Source organism: Salminus brasiliensis, chromosome 3, assembly GCF_030463535.1.
Source record: "Salminus brasiliensis chromosome 3, fSalBra1.hap2, whole genome shotgun sequence".
Classification (NCBI taxonomy): Eukaryota; Metazoa; Chordata; class Actinopteri; order Characiformes; family Bryconidae; genus Salminus; species Salminus brasiliensis.
The window spans coordinates 33,913,673-33,929,694 of record NC_132880.1 but is presented as its reverse complement, the minus strand read 5'-3'; the positions used below and the strand labels follow the sequence as shown (position 1 = coordinate 33,929,694).

The 16,022-nt window shown below is 39.0% G+C and overlaps 1 protein-coding gene across 4 annotated transcripts in view; it reads left to right on the top strand.

Annotated features, from left to right (window-relative positions):
- Window positions 1–16,022, top strand: part of col16a1 (collagen, type XVI, alpha 1) — a 111,071-nt gene that overhangs the window by 49,931 nt on the left and 45,118 nt on the right. For 3 of the 4 annotated variants that reach the window (XM_072675940.1, XM_072675942.1, XM_072675939.1), the window contains exons 9-23: window positions 149–181; window positions 2,963–2,998; window positions 5,171–5,227; window positions 5,643–5,678; window positions 5,819–5,863; window positions 5,997–6,035; window positions 7,708–7,770; window positions 8,461–8,505; window positions 8,607–8,702; window positions 10,179–10,217; window positions 10,383–10,427; window positions 10,688–10,723; window positions 12,361–12,483; window positions 13,438–13,473; window positions 15,480–15,515. In XM_072675940.1, the coding sequence (XP_072532041.1) occupies window positions 149–181; window positions 2,963–2,998; window positions 5,171–5,227; window positions 5,643–5,678; window positions 5,819–5,863; window positions 5,997–6,035; window positions 7,708–7,770; window positions 8,461–8,505; window positions 8,607–8,702; window positions 10,179–10,217; window positions 10,383–10,427; window positions 10,688–10,723; window positions 12,361–12,483; window positions 13,438–13,473; window positions 15,480–15,515 (765 nt within the window). The remainder of the gene's footprint in view (window positions 1–148; window positions 182–2,962; window positions 2,999–5,170; window positions 5,228–5,642; window positions 5,679–5,818; window positions 5,864–5,996; window positions 6,036–7,707; window positions 7,771–8,460; window positions 8,506–8,606; window positions 8,703–10,178; window positions 10,218–10,382; window positions 10,428–10,687; window positions 10,724–12,360; window positions 12,484–13,437; window positions 13,474–15,479; window positions 15,516–16,022) is intronic. The other variant, XM_072675941.1, reaches the window with a different exon arrangement.

Below are 16,022 nucleotides of genomic sequence, written 5' to 3'. Positions count from 1 at the left end.
TTTGTGTTCATATATTTGCTTTAGCATCAGCATCAGATGTCAGCCCACAAATTCAAATTGGTGCATCCCTACAGTATAAAGGATTTACTGTATCATGGGAAATATCAGCTATCTGACCATTTTTGTGTACTGTTCCTTTTTTTTTCAGGCAATCCTCGGATCAAAAGAATTGGCTGAAAAAGTAAGTCTCATGAACTGAACCAGTAGAAACATTAGTTGATCCTGTCTGCACAAGAGAGGAAAAGAATCTGCCACATGTGCTACATTAGCTAGAGCTCACTTAGAGAAAAAAAAAACTTTTATCAGGATTAAGTTTAAATGCGTAATTCAGTTGAAATGTTAAGCAAATGGCTGAATATGGAGCTTCAGTGGAAACAGAAGATAGAAAGCTGGGCTAATATTCTGACAGGAGAGCGATTTGTATGTTATTATACGGCACAGATCTTTAGGGACTTGTGTATTGCCTGCTAATTTTGTCACACTTGTATAATAACTGAATAGTGCTCCAGATTAGCATGCAAAACAACTCCTATCAGTCTCTCATCCCATTCCTCTGTGTAGTACCCAGAATCTCGTGTGGCACACTGGAGTGTTTTTACCTGTTTTCAGAATGAAACCTTTCAATAGGTGCACGTGCTGGTAATGAATTTGTTTGCTTTAATGCACTTTATTAAAATGAAAATTTTTTCATGAAAATCTCATTTGGATGTACACTTTAATGCATAACAGAGTGGACTAGTAGGCACATGGTAATGTACATTTTGGTTAAAAGCTCAAAATCAGTGAGCAATGAGCTTTCGGTTTTCTCAGTCTGCGCATGCACACAAACATAACCAGATAGCTGTCCCGGAAGCGGCTAGCAGAATTAAATGCAGAGGAGACTCTAAAATGCAGTACACGCTCGAGGAAATTAGGAATGTGAACATTCTTCATGTCCAGGATGGTGGGAAACATTGGAATGGATACATTTTTTAAAAGCTCTCAGATAAAATGTTTTTTGTTTTCTTCGAAAAGATCCATATTTACTGGTAAAGTTGGACCATGTTCACATCCATCAGATTACTGGCTGGTTGCAAAGTAGGAATCAGATAACTGCCTAAAGTTTTCCCATTATCTGATTATCCAAGTGCATGTAAACACATTGATCAGACCACTGACATAGTCTGATTCTCTGCAGTTATCAGAATATTAGGTGCATGTAAATGCAGTCAGTGTAGTTGCTGAATAATACACCTTAGTGTGTAATAAGCTTTGCTGTGTTAAGAGGTTAAGTTGCAGATAAATGTACAAAATGATTGTAATATACTATTCTTATGCTACGTAGTAATTAATAAATCGATCAGATTTGATGCATTCAGAATGCTGAACATGGCTGCAGGTGACTACAAAATTAGTATCAGTTTAGTACTACTTGGCACTAGCAATGCTCCCAACACTAGGAGGATAGGGACTTAGTACATTTCTCCTACAATACATGCCAAGTCAGCAATCGCCTCATTTCAAACTCCGGGTAGCTGAAACAGTCGGAGGAAAGCTCCAGGTCCCCAGATCCACAGGACTGTACCGGCCAACATTGCTTTTAAGAGTGCTGAGGTGAAATTGTGCTCTCTCAGACTCCGGCCGCTGATGGCAAAGTAGCATGGAGAATTGGTATCAGAAAAATGTATTTTAAATTTGTTATGTGTTAAAAGTGGTGATTAAATCTAGAGGCAGTGTTGTTTCTAAACAGATACTTACATTATATTCTTGACCGTTTCTTTCTTTTTGGGCCATTTTACTTGATTTGCTGTATATAGAAACCTACACTGTGTGACAAAATAGTTAAAAGTAGCTTATGAAAAGAAAAGAGTGAAATGTTTAGGCCACTTCGAACCATCATAGAGGAGCTCAAACTGTACTCAGAGTCGGAAAAGAGTAAGGTTTACTGAGGTGTCACAGTCATATAGGCCACCCCTTTACTCCCCCTCTCTCCTCCACTGGGAGCAATTCACTGAGAGTGAAAGAAGACTAATCACTGGCAGAAATATTAAAGCTTGGCATTGAATGAGAGTTGACGTGTGCAATCGTGAAGGCCACATTTTACCCCCCTCCATGCTGGAAAGAATGAAATATTTGAACCGCCTAGAAAGGATGACCGTTTTACTGTCACGGAGGGGTGCATAAATGTGCTGAAAGAGAAGAAAGAGTAAAGCTGAGCCGTGAGTAAGAATTGACGTGTACAATAAATGTGTAGAAGCCACATTCCCCCCTCCTCCTCTACTCTATTGGAAAGCATGAGTAAGTGCAGTGTTCACTGCAGTCGTTCCCACAGCAAAGCAGCAGAGCGGCCTTCTTTTTTTTTTCCTCCTCTAGCTCTCTCTCTCTCTCTCTCTCTCTCTCTCTCCTTTCCGTGAGCTCACCACATCAGTATACGTCGTCAGCGTGATGTCTGAGCGGGACTTTAGCGGCACGACGGGTGGTAGATTTTGTTTTAATTACGCCCTTCCACTAAAAGCTCCAGCTATTTATGAGTTGTTTTAGATCGCATGCGCCCCTCCCGTGTAGCTGTGCAGCTGGCGCGGGCCGGCGTTGGCGTAGGGATCCTTCTGTTCCTATTGATCTTTGTCTCCCCTGAGAGAGATGGGGTGCGCTAAAGAGACGCACCAGTGCAGCCCTCCCAACCCCCCGATCCACCGCCTCCTTCAGTCTGCATTCCTCCGCTCAGCTGCTTATGTAGTGTATTACTGCCACCCATAGACCGACCCTTGAAGTTCTCTACTCTTCTCAGGCAGAACCACCACAATTTGGTCTTATCATGAAAATAATAATTATAGTAATTATAGTAATAATCAATAGTAACAGTCATCATCTTCTTTATTCATCAGTTTTAGTTAATGAAAAAAAGTTCTTTACACATGAAGCAAACGGCACAATTCTAACCTATATCACCCAATGATGTGTTTTGATGTGCTTTCTCTCCTAGTGTGCTGGCTGTGTATTGGTCAGTGAGGAACAGAATGTGGGTATTCCCATACTGTTGGAGCATGTGTCATGGCTGTGTAGGGTGTTATTCAGCATATGCATGAATATGCATGTGAGAGCATCACACCTTAAGGCTGCAGCCAACCATTTGCTTCCCCTGGGAGCAGTACAGATGCAATTCAGGCTTGAAGATGGCTTCTGCTACTGCTTTTAGTGTGACCGTGCAAGTGCACTCCTAAAAATAAAGGTGCTACGAAGAGTTTTTGGAGTGATGTCCTAGAAGGACCACTTTAAGTAGTTCCATGAAGAACCATGTTTGTAAGAGATTATTGTGAGATTATGGTGAAAACCATTTTAAGGTTTAAAGAACCTTCAAGAATGTACTTTTTAATGTACTTTTTTAAAGGTTTGGCACAGTGGTTCATCAGTGGTATCACTCAAAGAGCCAAAATCATCTTTCAAGCCTGAATTTTGCTCATTTTGGACACTATATGTCAACATTTTTTGTGGACACCCCTTCTAATGAATGCATTCAGCTACTTTAAATTGCACCCAAATGCTGACACATATGTGCAAATGCACATACACAGCTTGCCTAGTCCCTGTAGAGAATTATATTGCCAATAGAACAGTGTTCTCTGGAGCAAAGAAACATGAACCTATTCACAGGCCTTATGACAGACATGGGCCAGAGGGGTATAAACCCCCAGCATTGAGCTGAATGAGCTCCATCCAGTTCTTTTGGGGTGGGCTGGGGAGTTGGGGATGAGCTGGGGTGGTAATCATCCAACATCCTAATCGCACTAACATCTTGTTACTAAATGCAGTAAAAAATAAAAAATATATATATACAGAAGTGCTTTGATATCTATTAGATAGTCTTCCATGGACAGTAGAGACAGTTACTCTGAAAAAGTAGGATTTCACAAGAAAAAATAAATTGTAAAATATTTAAATAAATATTGAAAAAGTCCCAATAAATGAGCAGGTGTCCCAATACTTATTGAATACTCACAAATTGTTCCATAGAGTGCACTTTTGTCAATTTGTACAGAATGTCAGTATATCAAGGAAGTCTAATCTGAGACTAATTAGGAATGCAATGTTCTGTAGTTGTTTTTAAGAGTGTATAATGATACAGTTTGCATGATACTGATTAAAATGGCTCTAATTACTTGTTAGCTTAATTAGCCTTGTAGATCCACTGCCAAACTAACGAAGTAAACTTCAGACATCAAACATATCCTGAATAATCGATTACATTAGAGGTAACGGGAAGATTATTATTTTTAGTTAAATGTTTTGCCAAATCTTTTTTTTGCCAGTGTTACGCTTTTTGGGATGTTTCTTATGTGCTGTCAGGAAAAGACTGAATGGAGTAATGAATAATCAAAGAATAGAAATCAATCAAAGTAGTGGAGGTTTTTTAACCACAAATATAGTCAGTAAGCCATGATACATTTGGTGTCAAAAGTTAGCCTCCTTTTATTAACCATATAGTATCTCACCACAGGTACAAAATGACTAGTATGTAGTGTATCAGCAGCATAATAATGAACTGAATTTATCATATTGTGTCATAGCATCATACCTACCATGTAACAGGTGTGTTAGCTATGGGCTAGTCTATAAATTAGTATATAGTTAGCACTTTAAAGTGCATTCCGATTGCCCTAGTAGTTCCCTGCAGTAGTTCACAGGGTATTCTGCCATTTAAAGTGTGGTTTCAAACCATAGGGAGTGAAAGCATGCAGTTCTGTGGCAGGGGTAGAAAACAACAGTTAATAACATCACAGGAGGCTTCAGGAAAGTTTACCCATCAGTCACTGCATGTCTGTTGAAGAGCTTGTGTTGCTTCATGTTTAATGATGATGTTGCAGAGTAGTTAATCAACTGTGGTTCCCTTCACCCACTCACCCACACCAGAGCTCAATGTATAGGGAATAGAAGGGCCTGTGAAATGGAATACAGCTTATGCTGGGACACTAAATAGCATAGATTTGGTTTCAAATATTGTACTTTTAATGTTGAATACAGAAAATGGAAACATGAAACTACACATTATGGACAAAAGCATGCATGATGTCAACACATTGGCTTGCGTGAGCACGCTCCGTATACACACTGCTGTGACTTTGTGTATGTTTTATGTAGTATTTATGAACTCGCTCCCTCCCTTCTTTATAACTCCTTCTTGGTTGTGTTGCAGCTTGTCCAGGAAGGACAGACAGGTCAGCCTGGCCTTAAAGGAGAGAAAGGAGACCCGGTAAGAACCAGACAGTTTCCTCACTAGCGCTCCAAAGCGTTCATCTTAACACAAAGGAAGCACATTCTCATCTCAGACCTGCTAAGATTAAAGGATTGAGTCGGAAGGGTCACGGGAAGCTGCATTTGTTTTGGCAACATTTGCCAGTGCCTCATTAGAGCCCGGCCCCATTGCCAAAGCTTCCTTTTGATTGGCTGACTTGTCTAAGCTTTCATTCTTTTTTGGCACTGTCTACTGAAACATTATTAACACTAATGAAACCCACCAAAATATCTCCCTAATGGTGATCATCAGAGGACATTAAAGTTGATGGGCAGTCCTCTAGGTATGAACTGTTTGCTTGCTTGTGTGTGCGTGTTTTTATAGAGGACAGTCCTCTGTCCAGTGTGCAGTAATGATTTGAATGTGTCTGCAGGGTCTGGACTGCACTGGGTCTGGCGTTCCTGGTCGAGTAAGTTCTTCTTTTTCAGTAAAACTCTTTTAGAACCTTTTTTGCTGGAACCTTGATTGTTGTATAACTGTAGGAAAACACACAGACAGTTGATTCTGTGTGCTCACTCTCTCTTGCTTGTGTGTATGTGTGTGTTGCAGTGCTCGGAAGGAGCTAAGGGCGAGAAAGGAGAGAAGGGAGAGCTGGTGAGTGTGTGCTACAGTGCTTGTGAGGGCTGCGATCAATGGATTGTTTAACAGGCTCTGCTGAAGCCCAGGGGATATCTTGTTCCTGTTTCTGCCCATTGATTCAACTTTTTCTTATTTGCCTATATTTCAGGCCCTGTCTGGAAATTGGGGAGGAGCTCTTAGTCTTAAGGTAATAAAAAATAATAATAACGGTCTGGATCGAAGCTGATTGGGGATGTGTACAGATGCTCTGGTACTCGGTGAACCATTTGAGATGCCAGTGTTCAAATACTGAAATCCCTGTTTGAGTATTTGTTACAGTCCATCACGGGAAGAGAGAAGAGAGAAGCTATACAGGCTTATAGTAAAATGCTGCATTAACTCTGTAAACCCTGTACAAAGGCCCACACTTCAGTGCTTTACCCTTAAAACTGCAATTTATTTAGAGTCTCATAGACCCTAAAATAGACCCTTGTGGGATTCCACAAAATATACTTAACTGTTACACCATAATTTGTAGTAGTTTCTGCATTCTTATTAATAAAAGAATAATTAAATTGGGGTTTGAGAGGTTAAAGATGGCAAGATGTCCCAGTTTTGCTTGTATTTGTGAGAAAGTATGTATACGTTGCCAAGGATGCATGACCTAGCCTTCAGTGTTAACTTAATGATGGAAAAGAAGGTAGAGCTTCTAACTAGGATAACATACTATATCTAGCTAATGTTATCCCAATTCAGAAACACTAAAAATATATTTCTCTGACAAACTAATATGCTAGAACGTCATCAGCTGAGGAGAAAATACCTCAACAAAGAGATGTGTTTTCCTGTAGTTCTAATGTACTGTCCATTTACTTTCCAATATGAAAACTACAGGTTTTGTTGTTGTGTTGGCTTTTTACACACTAAGCTGTATCACTCTGTAACTACAGGGCTATTCTTTGATAATAGAAGTTTGCTGTAACAGTTTTGGTTGGTCAATGGGCTATAGGCTTTTTAAGGGGTTAAATGTCTTCAAATGTATTTCTTTTCATGTTGCAGTCCCCTTAAACCATTTCTATCATCTGATCTCCATGCAGGGTTTACTGTATATTTCTACACCAAACTCTTGCAGATAGTTGCTATCAAAATATTGATCCATCGGTAGAGATCCAATATTTCTATTAACAAGGCATTAAAATGATCTGTCATAATCACCACTTGTAGATGCAATCTACTGTCCCACAGGAAAAAGGTCCTTCTAGTTTGTACTGTTTTTACATTCTAGACCAGTGGTATGTAGCGCTCTTACAGTAGTAGGACTGTAATGACAGTATGACTTATTGTTATCTATAAAAACGGACAGAGAAAATTCTGCTACTACTGTTTTCAGCTACGCAACTTACACTATATGGTTAAATGTTTGCAGATACCCCATCTAACGAATGTGTTCAGCTACTTTAAGTTGTGCTGATACAGATGTGCAAATGCACAAACACACAGCTTCTCTAGTCCCTGTAGGGAAGTATTGCCTTGAGGCTTGAGGGGTATAAAGCATGTGAAGCATGTGAAGTTGTGAAGTAGTGGAGGTGTGTTCTCTGGAATGATGGTGCTCCATTCTATAAATCTGAAATGAGGTGGAATGTGATCATCTAACTTCTTGGCCTCACTAATCCTCTTGCACACTGTGCTTGTCTTGGCTGCGATTGGGATAACAGGAACTATAGCTTTCATTTTATCGTAAGATCTTATTTAAGCCCTAAAAGGCTCAAACGTGTTTAATCATTTTCATTCGTCCGATGCAGAAGTCAAGAATTCAGCCCTCACTCTCTTCTTTTCTCCCAGTCACTCACAATCAATTCACACTCTTCTCTCACTGTCAGGGAGATAAAGGACAGAAGGGTGAGGTCGGATCCCAGGGCCTAACTGGAAGTCCGGGCAAAGACGTATGTAAAGAATCTCCTGCTTGTTTGTACATTTCTGCACATCTCCATTCCAGACTCCCTTTCATATTTTACAGTTCTTAAGGGGTTATTGTATAAAAATGAGGTAGTATCCTCTGTAGTAACTGTCTCATCAATATGCATCACATATTTTATGTTTCTCCTTAAGCGTGCTCAAGCAAGCGACTCTTTGCTTGGGTGTTTGAAATGGCTTCACACATGCATAGCACACTGCCGATAGAAGCTTTTAAAAGCATTATGAAGAATTAGACTCCCCCTGAGCTACTCACTTGCGCCTATTCTCCTCCTGAGATATCCCTTTAGAAGTTAAATCTTCTTAATGCCACATAGATTACGTTAGACCAACAAAGGCCGGTAAATCAATGCAGCCTCATTGATTCTTTTAAATGGGTAGTCGGAGCGTATTAACCAAGATTTAAACACCCTAATCTTTTTCTTTCAGTATACAACTATGCTAACGGGATGGGGAAACAGCTTAGCTCTCAATGCATGTTTAGAATTTTAGTTTTTAACTGTTTATCTGGTTTAAGCCATCCTTCAGTGATGGCCTTGTAGCTCTGAATTTCTGGTTTGTTTTCCGTGTTTGTGTGTGGTATTACTATCAGTGTCAGTGTCAGCTTTAATGCATGCTCATCCTGTGGATTTCTAAGATAATGGTCTGATTCCTTACAGGGTCGGGCCGGTTCTATTTGTGTAGTGGGTCCTAAAGGGCAGAAGGTAAAACTGACCAGTCCTTTGCTGTTGACACTTACTGATTTTACAGTTTACACATTAAACCTTACTGTGCCATCCCTCAACCTCTGGAATTGATTTGACAGGGAACTCCAGGATCTGTTGGTCCAGAAGGTCTTGCAGGAGAACCAGGCTCACCAGGACTTCCTGGACTACCTGGGATTGGCAAACCAGGACAACCAGTAAGATTGAAATCTATTTTCCACATGAATAAAGCATCTTACATCAGCACAATTACAACCAATAGACAATGGACTAGAAAATTCAGATATACAAATGTGTCTCCAGGATAATCTCACATCCCCTCCAAACACAACACAGCAGCAGGCTTGTGTCAATATTGGCCCAACCCATAGATATAGTTATTCATCTTTACTGGTCAGTCAGTTTACTGAAAAAAGTCATTTTTCATGAGCATTAAATTTGTTTTCATTTTCTTATATTCAGATTTTATACTTTAAAAAAACAGGTTTCTAACAGTGCTCAAAAAGCTAGTTTGTGTAAATTATCATTGCTAGCAGCCAAGACCAATATTAGTTTTCACCAGAAAATGGTATAGAATAACTTCTAGTGACTATCATAACTGTTATGGGAGTAGATCATTTATCTTACAGTTACATTGTAAGAAGCAATCATCAGGGTCCAATCACTGTGTTGTTATGGAGTCAAATAAGTTGTTATGGGGGCAATGTTTCTGGACTGCCTTATTGATATTAATTATTAAGTCTCAAAATAGATTTTTTGAAAGAACTTCAATGACTTAAATAATCTTGGTAATAATCAATAAAGTAAATACGTTCACAGCAATTACCCCGTTTATTTTGAAATGTTTTTTTCTGAAGTTTCGGCTAGGGCAAAATCAAATATCTGAGCTGTAGATTCTAAAAAAAGAGAAGCGTGAGTACTAATTGGTAAAAGAAAGTGGAAAACAATTGTGAACTGAATCTGCATGAAGTCACATATTTCAAAAACATAAAAAAACTTAAAACCTCATTCTCAATTTACTTCAGTGCAGGTGCAGTATTTCTGATGCCAGATTGCAAATGAGCCATTATATATATATATGAGTATATAATGAGTGAGGTATGACCAAACATTTTTGAAAAATGTTATAGAAATAGTAATTTAGCTTCCCGAAATCAAATGTATTCCAGTTTATTTCAGTATTTAATTAATGTATACATTTATAAATATATTAGATTTTTATTTATGGAATTGTTCTGCAAGTATTTTCTTTCAGACAGTGTTGGGTCATTACATCAAACCAGTGGTTGTGCCACATATAACACATGCTGGTAGTTCTCATTTACGAATGACCTAATGTGTTTCTGCAGCACTATTTGCTCTAACACTGATGTTAGAGCAAATCTGGCTGTGCATTTTAATGAATCTGGCCCCATATGTTTGTCATTGAATTCATGTGGAAATGAAACACAGTTGCATTACATTTCAGTATAAGAAATGCAACTAAATCAGTAGTTTAAAGCACATTAAAATGTGAAGGGATGAACGATGGCTCATAAAAAAAGAAATGTTCCATAAATTGACTTAAAAAAGAAATTGAACATGATTTGGGAAATAGCTTGCAGTGTATCAGCGTTGTTAATGGAAGTCCTGCTGCTAAAACAGTTCTCTTTCTTCTTGTTCTTTTTACCCAGGGGACCCCAGGTGGACCTCCTGGATCAAAAGGAGACAAAGTGAGTGGTGTGAAATTTGACTAATTCTAATAAGTATTAATAAGTACAATAGTTTCTTTTTGGTAGAGCCCATTATGTGTACTTTTATAAATGGTTTTATGGTATATTTCAAAGACCTGTATCTTATGAACAGTGAAAGTAATATCTGTATCCTGCTCTTCCCAGGGGGATGCAGGGACACCTGGAAAAGATGGCAGTCCAGGCGATCCTGTAAGTGCACTTCTCCTTTCATTAGCCGTGAAAATGGAAAACAGTGGCATGACCTGAAAACGTCCTTTCAGGCCTTCCATTATTTTGGGAATGTGGATGTGAGTTAATGTGTGAACAGTAATTAATATCACTGCCACTATTACCAGCATCAGCATCATCACCATAATTACCAGTTACAAGTAGATGAAGTGGCTGAATGGGAATGCTGGTAAGCTCTTGATGAGGCAGTAAACACTTCAGTGTTTTTGCTCTGCTTACAGGGTCCAAGAGGACCAGGAGGTTCCAAAGGTGAAAAGGTTAGTCAATCTGGCTGTGGAGACTCAACCCCCTTTCTCTTCTGTTTCTGTTCTTTTCTCTGGTTCATTACTGTCCTTTGTTTTACTTCTATCTGTTCAGCCTAGGTAGTAAGAGCTTCAATATGGCAAATGCTCCTACTACTGTACCACTGATATGCTGACGTCCAGCTGTGTTTTAGTGTGTATTTGCTGATTAAGCAAGAAGGCTGTGCGTGTGTAACGGTGATTTAACCACAGTTAAAGGGTGTTAAAAGTGATTACACCATGGTGAAATCACTTTATTGCATTGCCTCGAGTTGCGTATTGTGCAAGAGTGACAAATCCAGTATGACAGAATCTATCTGAGCCACTCCACAAGCCACAGGAGTTACATGGATATACTATTTTCAACATTTTCAATATCAAGCAATTGAACAGTTTTGTCCTACACAGTTCCAGATATTTCAGATATTATGTTTATAAAAAAAAAAAGAAAGAAAACACCATGTGCTTTTAGCTGTTCCATCAAGTAGTAACTACATTTTATTTTTGCGCCAAATAATGCTGAGCAGTTATGGAGGAGAGTGTGATAGAGTGGGATAAATCTGGTTGAACTGATGTTTGTGTGAATATTGCAAACAATGAATAAAAAAGCAGTTTTCTCTGTTTATTTTGTGTTGCAAGGTGGATGTGTTATGCTTGATGGAACTTGTCAAGGACAGAGGAAACTATCAATTGTCAATATTGAATAAATGCAAAACCCAATAGCTTCAGGACTTGACGCATCTGAAGGCTGTAATTATGTATATGTTTGCTCTTTCATCTTGTATGACGGATTAAATGTTAAATATTAAATATGCGTGTGTCTATCTTATATATGTATATTTTATTCTTATTTTAAATTGTAGTAGTTGTTGTGGTTGATATTGTAAGAATAGTTTTAATATGGATACAAAAGTACATTTCAGCAGGGTGTTTTGTAAGTGCAATGTTTATTTAATAATAATAATAATAATAATAATAATAATAATAATAATGATAATAATAATAATAATAATAATTGAGTGTGCTTTCTCCACATTCAACACAAAATTCCACTACGACTGCAGTCTCAGAATTATTCAACCCCTTCATGGCAAGTGTCTTTAGTACTTAGTAGAGCATGATGTTCTTATCTGCTGCAAACGTAATGCATAGCAGCCCCAGAGCATCACCAAGACACGGCCATGCTTCACTGTAGGCAGGGGGTTCTTTTTAGCATAGGCTTCATTCTTCTTCCTCCAGACATGTCGCTAATCCATAAGCCCGAAGAGATTTGTTGATTCGCTCTACAGACGTTTTCAGATTCTATACCGCAATGAAAATGAGCAACAACTGAATCAAAACTGGAACTTTTTGGGGCTGTAGATCAGGGGTATGTGTGGAGGAGGAAGAATGAAGCATATGCTGAAAAGAGCACCCTGCCTACAGTAAAGCATTGTAGAAGCATGGTGATGGTCTGGGGCTGCTTTGCTTCCTCTGGCACTGGAAACCTGCAGTGTAATAGTAGATTGGGATGTAATGATTACCTGTCTTTTAGTAACATGTAGCTGAACCTCTCAGATTTCAGAAATGAAACTATATATTTTTTAAGAGTTCACTCTTGTGTTTTCTGTCAGGGTGATCCATGCGAAGTGTGTCCTGGGCTGCCAACTGGCTCAGAGAACACAGTCACTCTTCAGGGGAAACCCGGGCCCAAAGGAGAACCTGGGAAGCCAGGAATAGGACAGAAGGGTCTGACCGTAAGCTCACTTTAATAATAAATACTTCGTTGACACTCCCCAGCATAAAGCCTGAAGCCTCAGAACACTGTAAGACCTACCTAACGTTTCTTTTCCTGCAGAGCCCAATAACACATCACTCCCCTGCTGCCTGTGTCCTGGATTTCATGGGATGTTTTCATGAGCAGCAATGATCAATATTGCCCCTATAAGTCCTGGACCAAACCAGTATTTTATATGGACCCTGAAGAGTCAATATAGTGTCTTTTGTGTGCACAGCCCTCTATCACTGCTTTGTGAGGGGAAAATCCTGCCTCATTTTTTTAGTTTGAGGTTCCCCTGCGAGAGGCAATACTCACCTCAGAAGGTGCAGTACATTTCTTTTACCTGAACCGCGGGAACACGGCAGCATTCAGGCGGCGCTCTTCAACCCTGCTGGCGTTATATTGAATGAGTGATGATGTCCTTATCCCACTCCCCACCAAGCAAGCCACAGAATCATATTCTGCCTTCTATAATTATAGCTGCCGGGCCTGCTGATATAGCTCATCTCTGTGGCCTGTTAAGTTTCCTCTAAGCAAGGCCCATTTTCCTCCGTCAATAGCAGCATTTTTTTCCTGCTTCTTCATTTTATTCGCATTCACGAAGTGGTAGATGAAATATTACATCGTAATATGTGCTTTTAGCTCTTCCATCTTTTTATCCATTTACTTCTACTGTCTCTCCACCCAGTCGAGACGGATAAAGTCTGCAGAATAGGACTATGTTGTGCACCTTAAAGCGCTCGTGTGCATTTCTTCGTAGCGATTTCCAATAACATCAGAGTCACTGACACACCCAGATATGGGCCTTTGGAGAAAGTCAGGGAATGAAAAGGTGCAATGTGTAAAGTGATACAGTAGCAGTAAGCTAGGAGGGCTTTGATGTCATGGCCTCAGACTGATCTCCCCTTTTGATGTTTTTTCTCTATTCTAGGGCTCTCCAGGAACAGATGGCAAGACGGGTGAAAAGGTTTGTGATTTTCATGGTTTTGTGGTTTTGTCTGTCACCCATCAACACAGCCATTCATTTTTGTCCTCTTTAGCACATGTGCATTAATGGGCCAGAACAGCTTTGTGATAGGAATGTCATGTAATAGCAGGTTAGTCAAACTTGAGTCCTGAAGGCAGAGAACCTTGATCATCGGTTAAGCCCAATGAAGTTTAATAAAAAGTCCTTGTTAAGATGTCATTGAAGAGGGTGCCCTAAAGTCCTCTTCAAATGATGTATCTTTAAACACTGCTTTCTTTTTTTGTAAATGAGATATTTGACTGAAGACTTTGGTCCCACATCCAAAAACATGTTGAGATTATTACCGAATTTGAAATTCTGTTTACTATCAACAGTGTTAGACCTGGGATCAGTGTTTGTGCTATTTTATTTAGAAGCAGGGTTAGGTTTAGGCAAAGCAAAGGTTAATATTAGGATAAGGATTAGGGTTGTGGAAAGTTGCAGTGAATTTAACCCATATTTAGTTGAGTTTAAGTCTAATGTGAGGTACACATCTACATACCATCTTCCATTTGCAACCGTTGGTGTGACAGTCTGCCATGGTGTTTATGCTACTTGTCAACAACGAAACAAGACTGTAAGAACATTATTGGACCAATGTCTTCAGTTCAGGCTACAATGTCAAAGCCTGGTCAAAAAGAGGAAAAGTCCACTTGTAAGATAATGCGAATTTATGTTAGCTGTACTGTGAGTAATGTGTTATCTTTCTGCTAACAGCAAAGCACTAGAACATTTTGTCTGAGTTTTGATTATGCTACCACTGCTATTCACAGTCAGATAGAGATAGGTATTACTCTATTACCTACAATGAAATTAACAAATTCCTTCTAATTGTGTCGGTGGTTAACGCAAGGCATTAGGCCTTCGGTTATACCAGTAGGAGTAAGTCTCAACCAGTAAGTACGAGAACTCGGTTAGTTGGATCCACCTGTAAAAATGTAATTACACAATTTTCCTTAATATTTAGAATGCAATAAGATTAGTCCTGTAATACTTGCAGACTTACAGATGTCATTTTTTTATTCCAATTACTGAAAGGCCAAGAATGCCCAGAGGGTTCCCCACTAGCCAGATTTATGTAGACTGTGATTTATGTAGAAAAGCACATCTATTTGAGACACATCCAAGTTGTGTATGGCCTCTAAGTAACAGTCTTGAAGAGTTGAAGAGTTGTTCAAATATGTTCATGTATGTTTAGCTCATTGAAACAAAGGAAAACAGGGCATCTTTAGTTAAATGGACATTAACTTCAACTTTTACATATGCTTATAGATACGCCTGTACATATACATAATTAATATATATGTATACACATTTTCAGGTTTTTGTTTTGTGTTATATTGATATTATTTAGGTTACTTGATGTATTTTCTGTGAAGTTATGTATTTTATTTTTAGGCGATAGTAAGGTTATAACTGAAATGCTTGTATAACAACCCTTTATACATGCTATTATGACTGACATGACAAAATGTTGTAAGTTTAGACTTGTCAATAGAGAATTGCATGTGGAATTAAAGATTGTAAATGAAATAATTATGTAATGACACAAAAGCACTCAAGTGATCTAAAACGAATAAATAGCAATGAGTCTAGACCTGCAGAGGTTAAAGGAATGAATACTAAACTGCAGTGCAGCACCTCTCTGGGACTGGAGTTTGGCATAATGTGATTTTTTCTTTAATTATTCATATTTACCCAACGATCATAAAGCAGCCCTCCTTATATATGCTTAAAAGCTTTGGATACCTTAAACAGATCCCCAAGGCTCTATCAAGATTTGACTGCAGTAAATTTGACACCTATGTCTTCAGGAAGATTGAGCTGTGACAGCCCCAGTGCTGACAGTGCCGTGTCCAGTGTGTCTTTCACACCTCACTCGTTTCTGCTGATTTAAGCTGTGAAATGTTGGGCAGCTGAATGTTTCGGGCTTGTCTCTCATTTGTGATGTTGTGAATGTTTCGTAGGGAGAGCCTGGGTCAGAGGGGACCAAAGGGGAAAAGGTGAGTTTGGACTTTTGTAGAAGAAGAGTTGAAGCATCAATCTTTAGTTTAGTCTTTAGACTCTGCCTTTAACCCATCTGTGCAGCAAATGCACAAGTGAGCAAACATGATCAGAGCGGTGGGCAGCCATCACTGCAGTGCTTAGGGAGTAGAGAGGGTTAAGGGCCTTGCTCAAGTGCCCAACAGTGACAGCTTGCTTAGTCTGGGTATCGAACCTACAACTCTGTCATCAATAGCCCGGTACTCTAACTGCTGAGCCTCAACTGCACCACATGTTAAACAGTTCAGAAGAATGGGCCTAATTTACCAATATCTTCCTAAAAATGTCCTTAAATTTATTCTTGAGAAAAGGTCTTTTTGATTTTTGAAGGAACGATTGCTAAACAAGACCCATTGTTCTTAAATGCAGTCCTCCAAAAGATGTTCTCAGTTATTCTCATATCTCAAGTCTTAAATATTTCCCTAAGATTTTCTTAGGACACTCTTTGTGTAGCCTTTTATGTATTT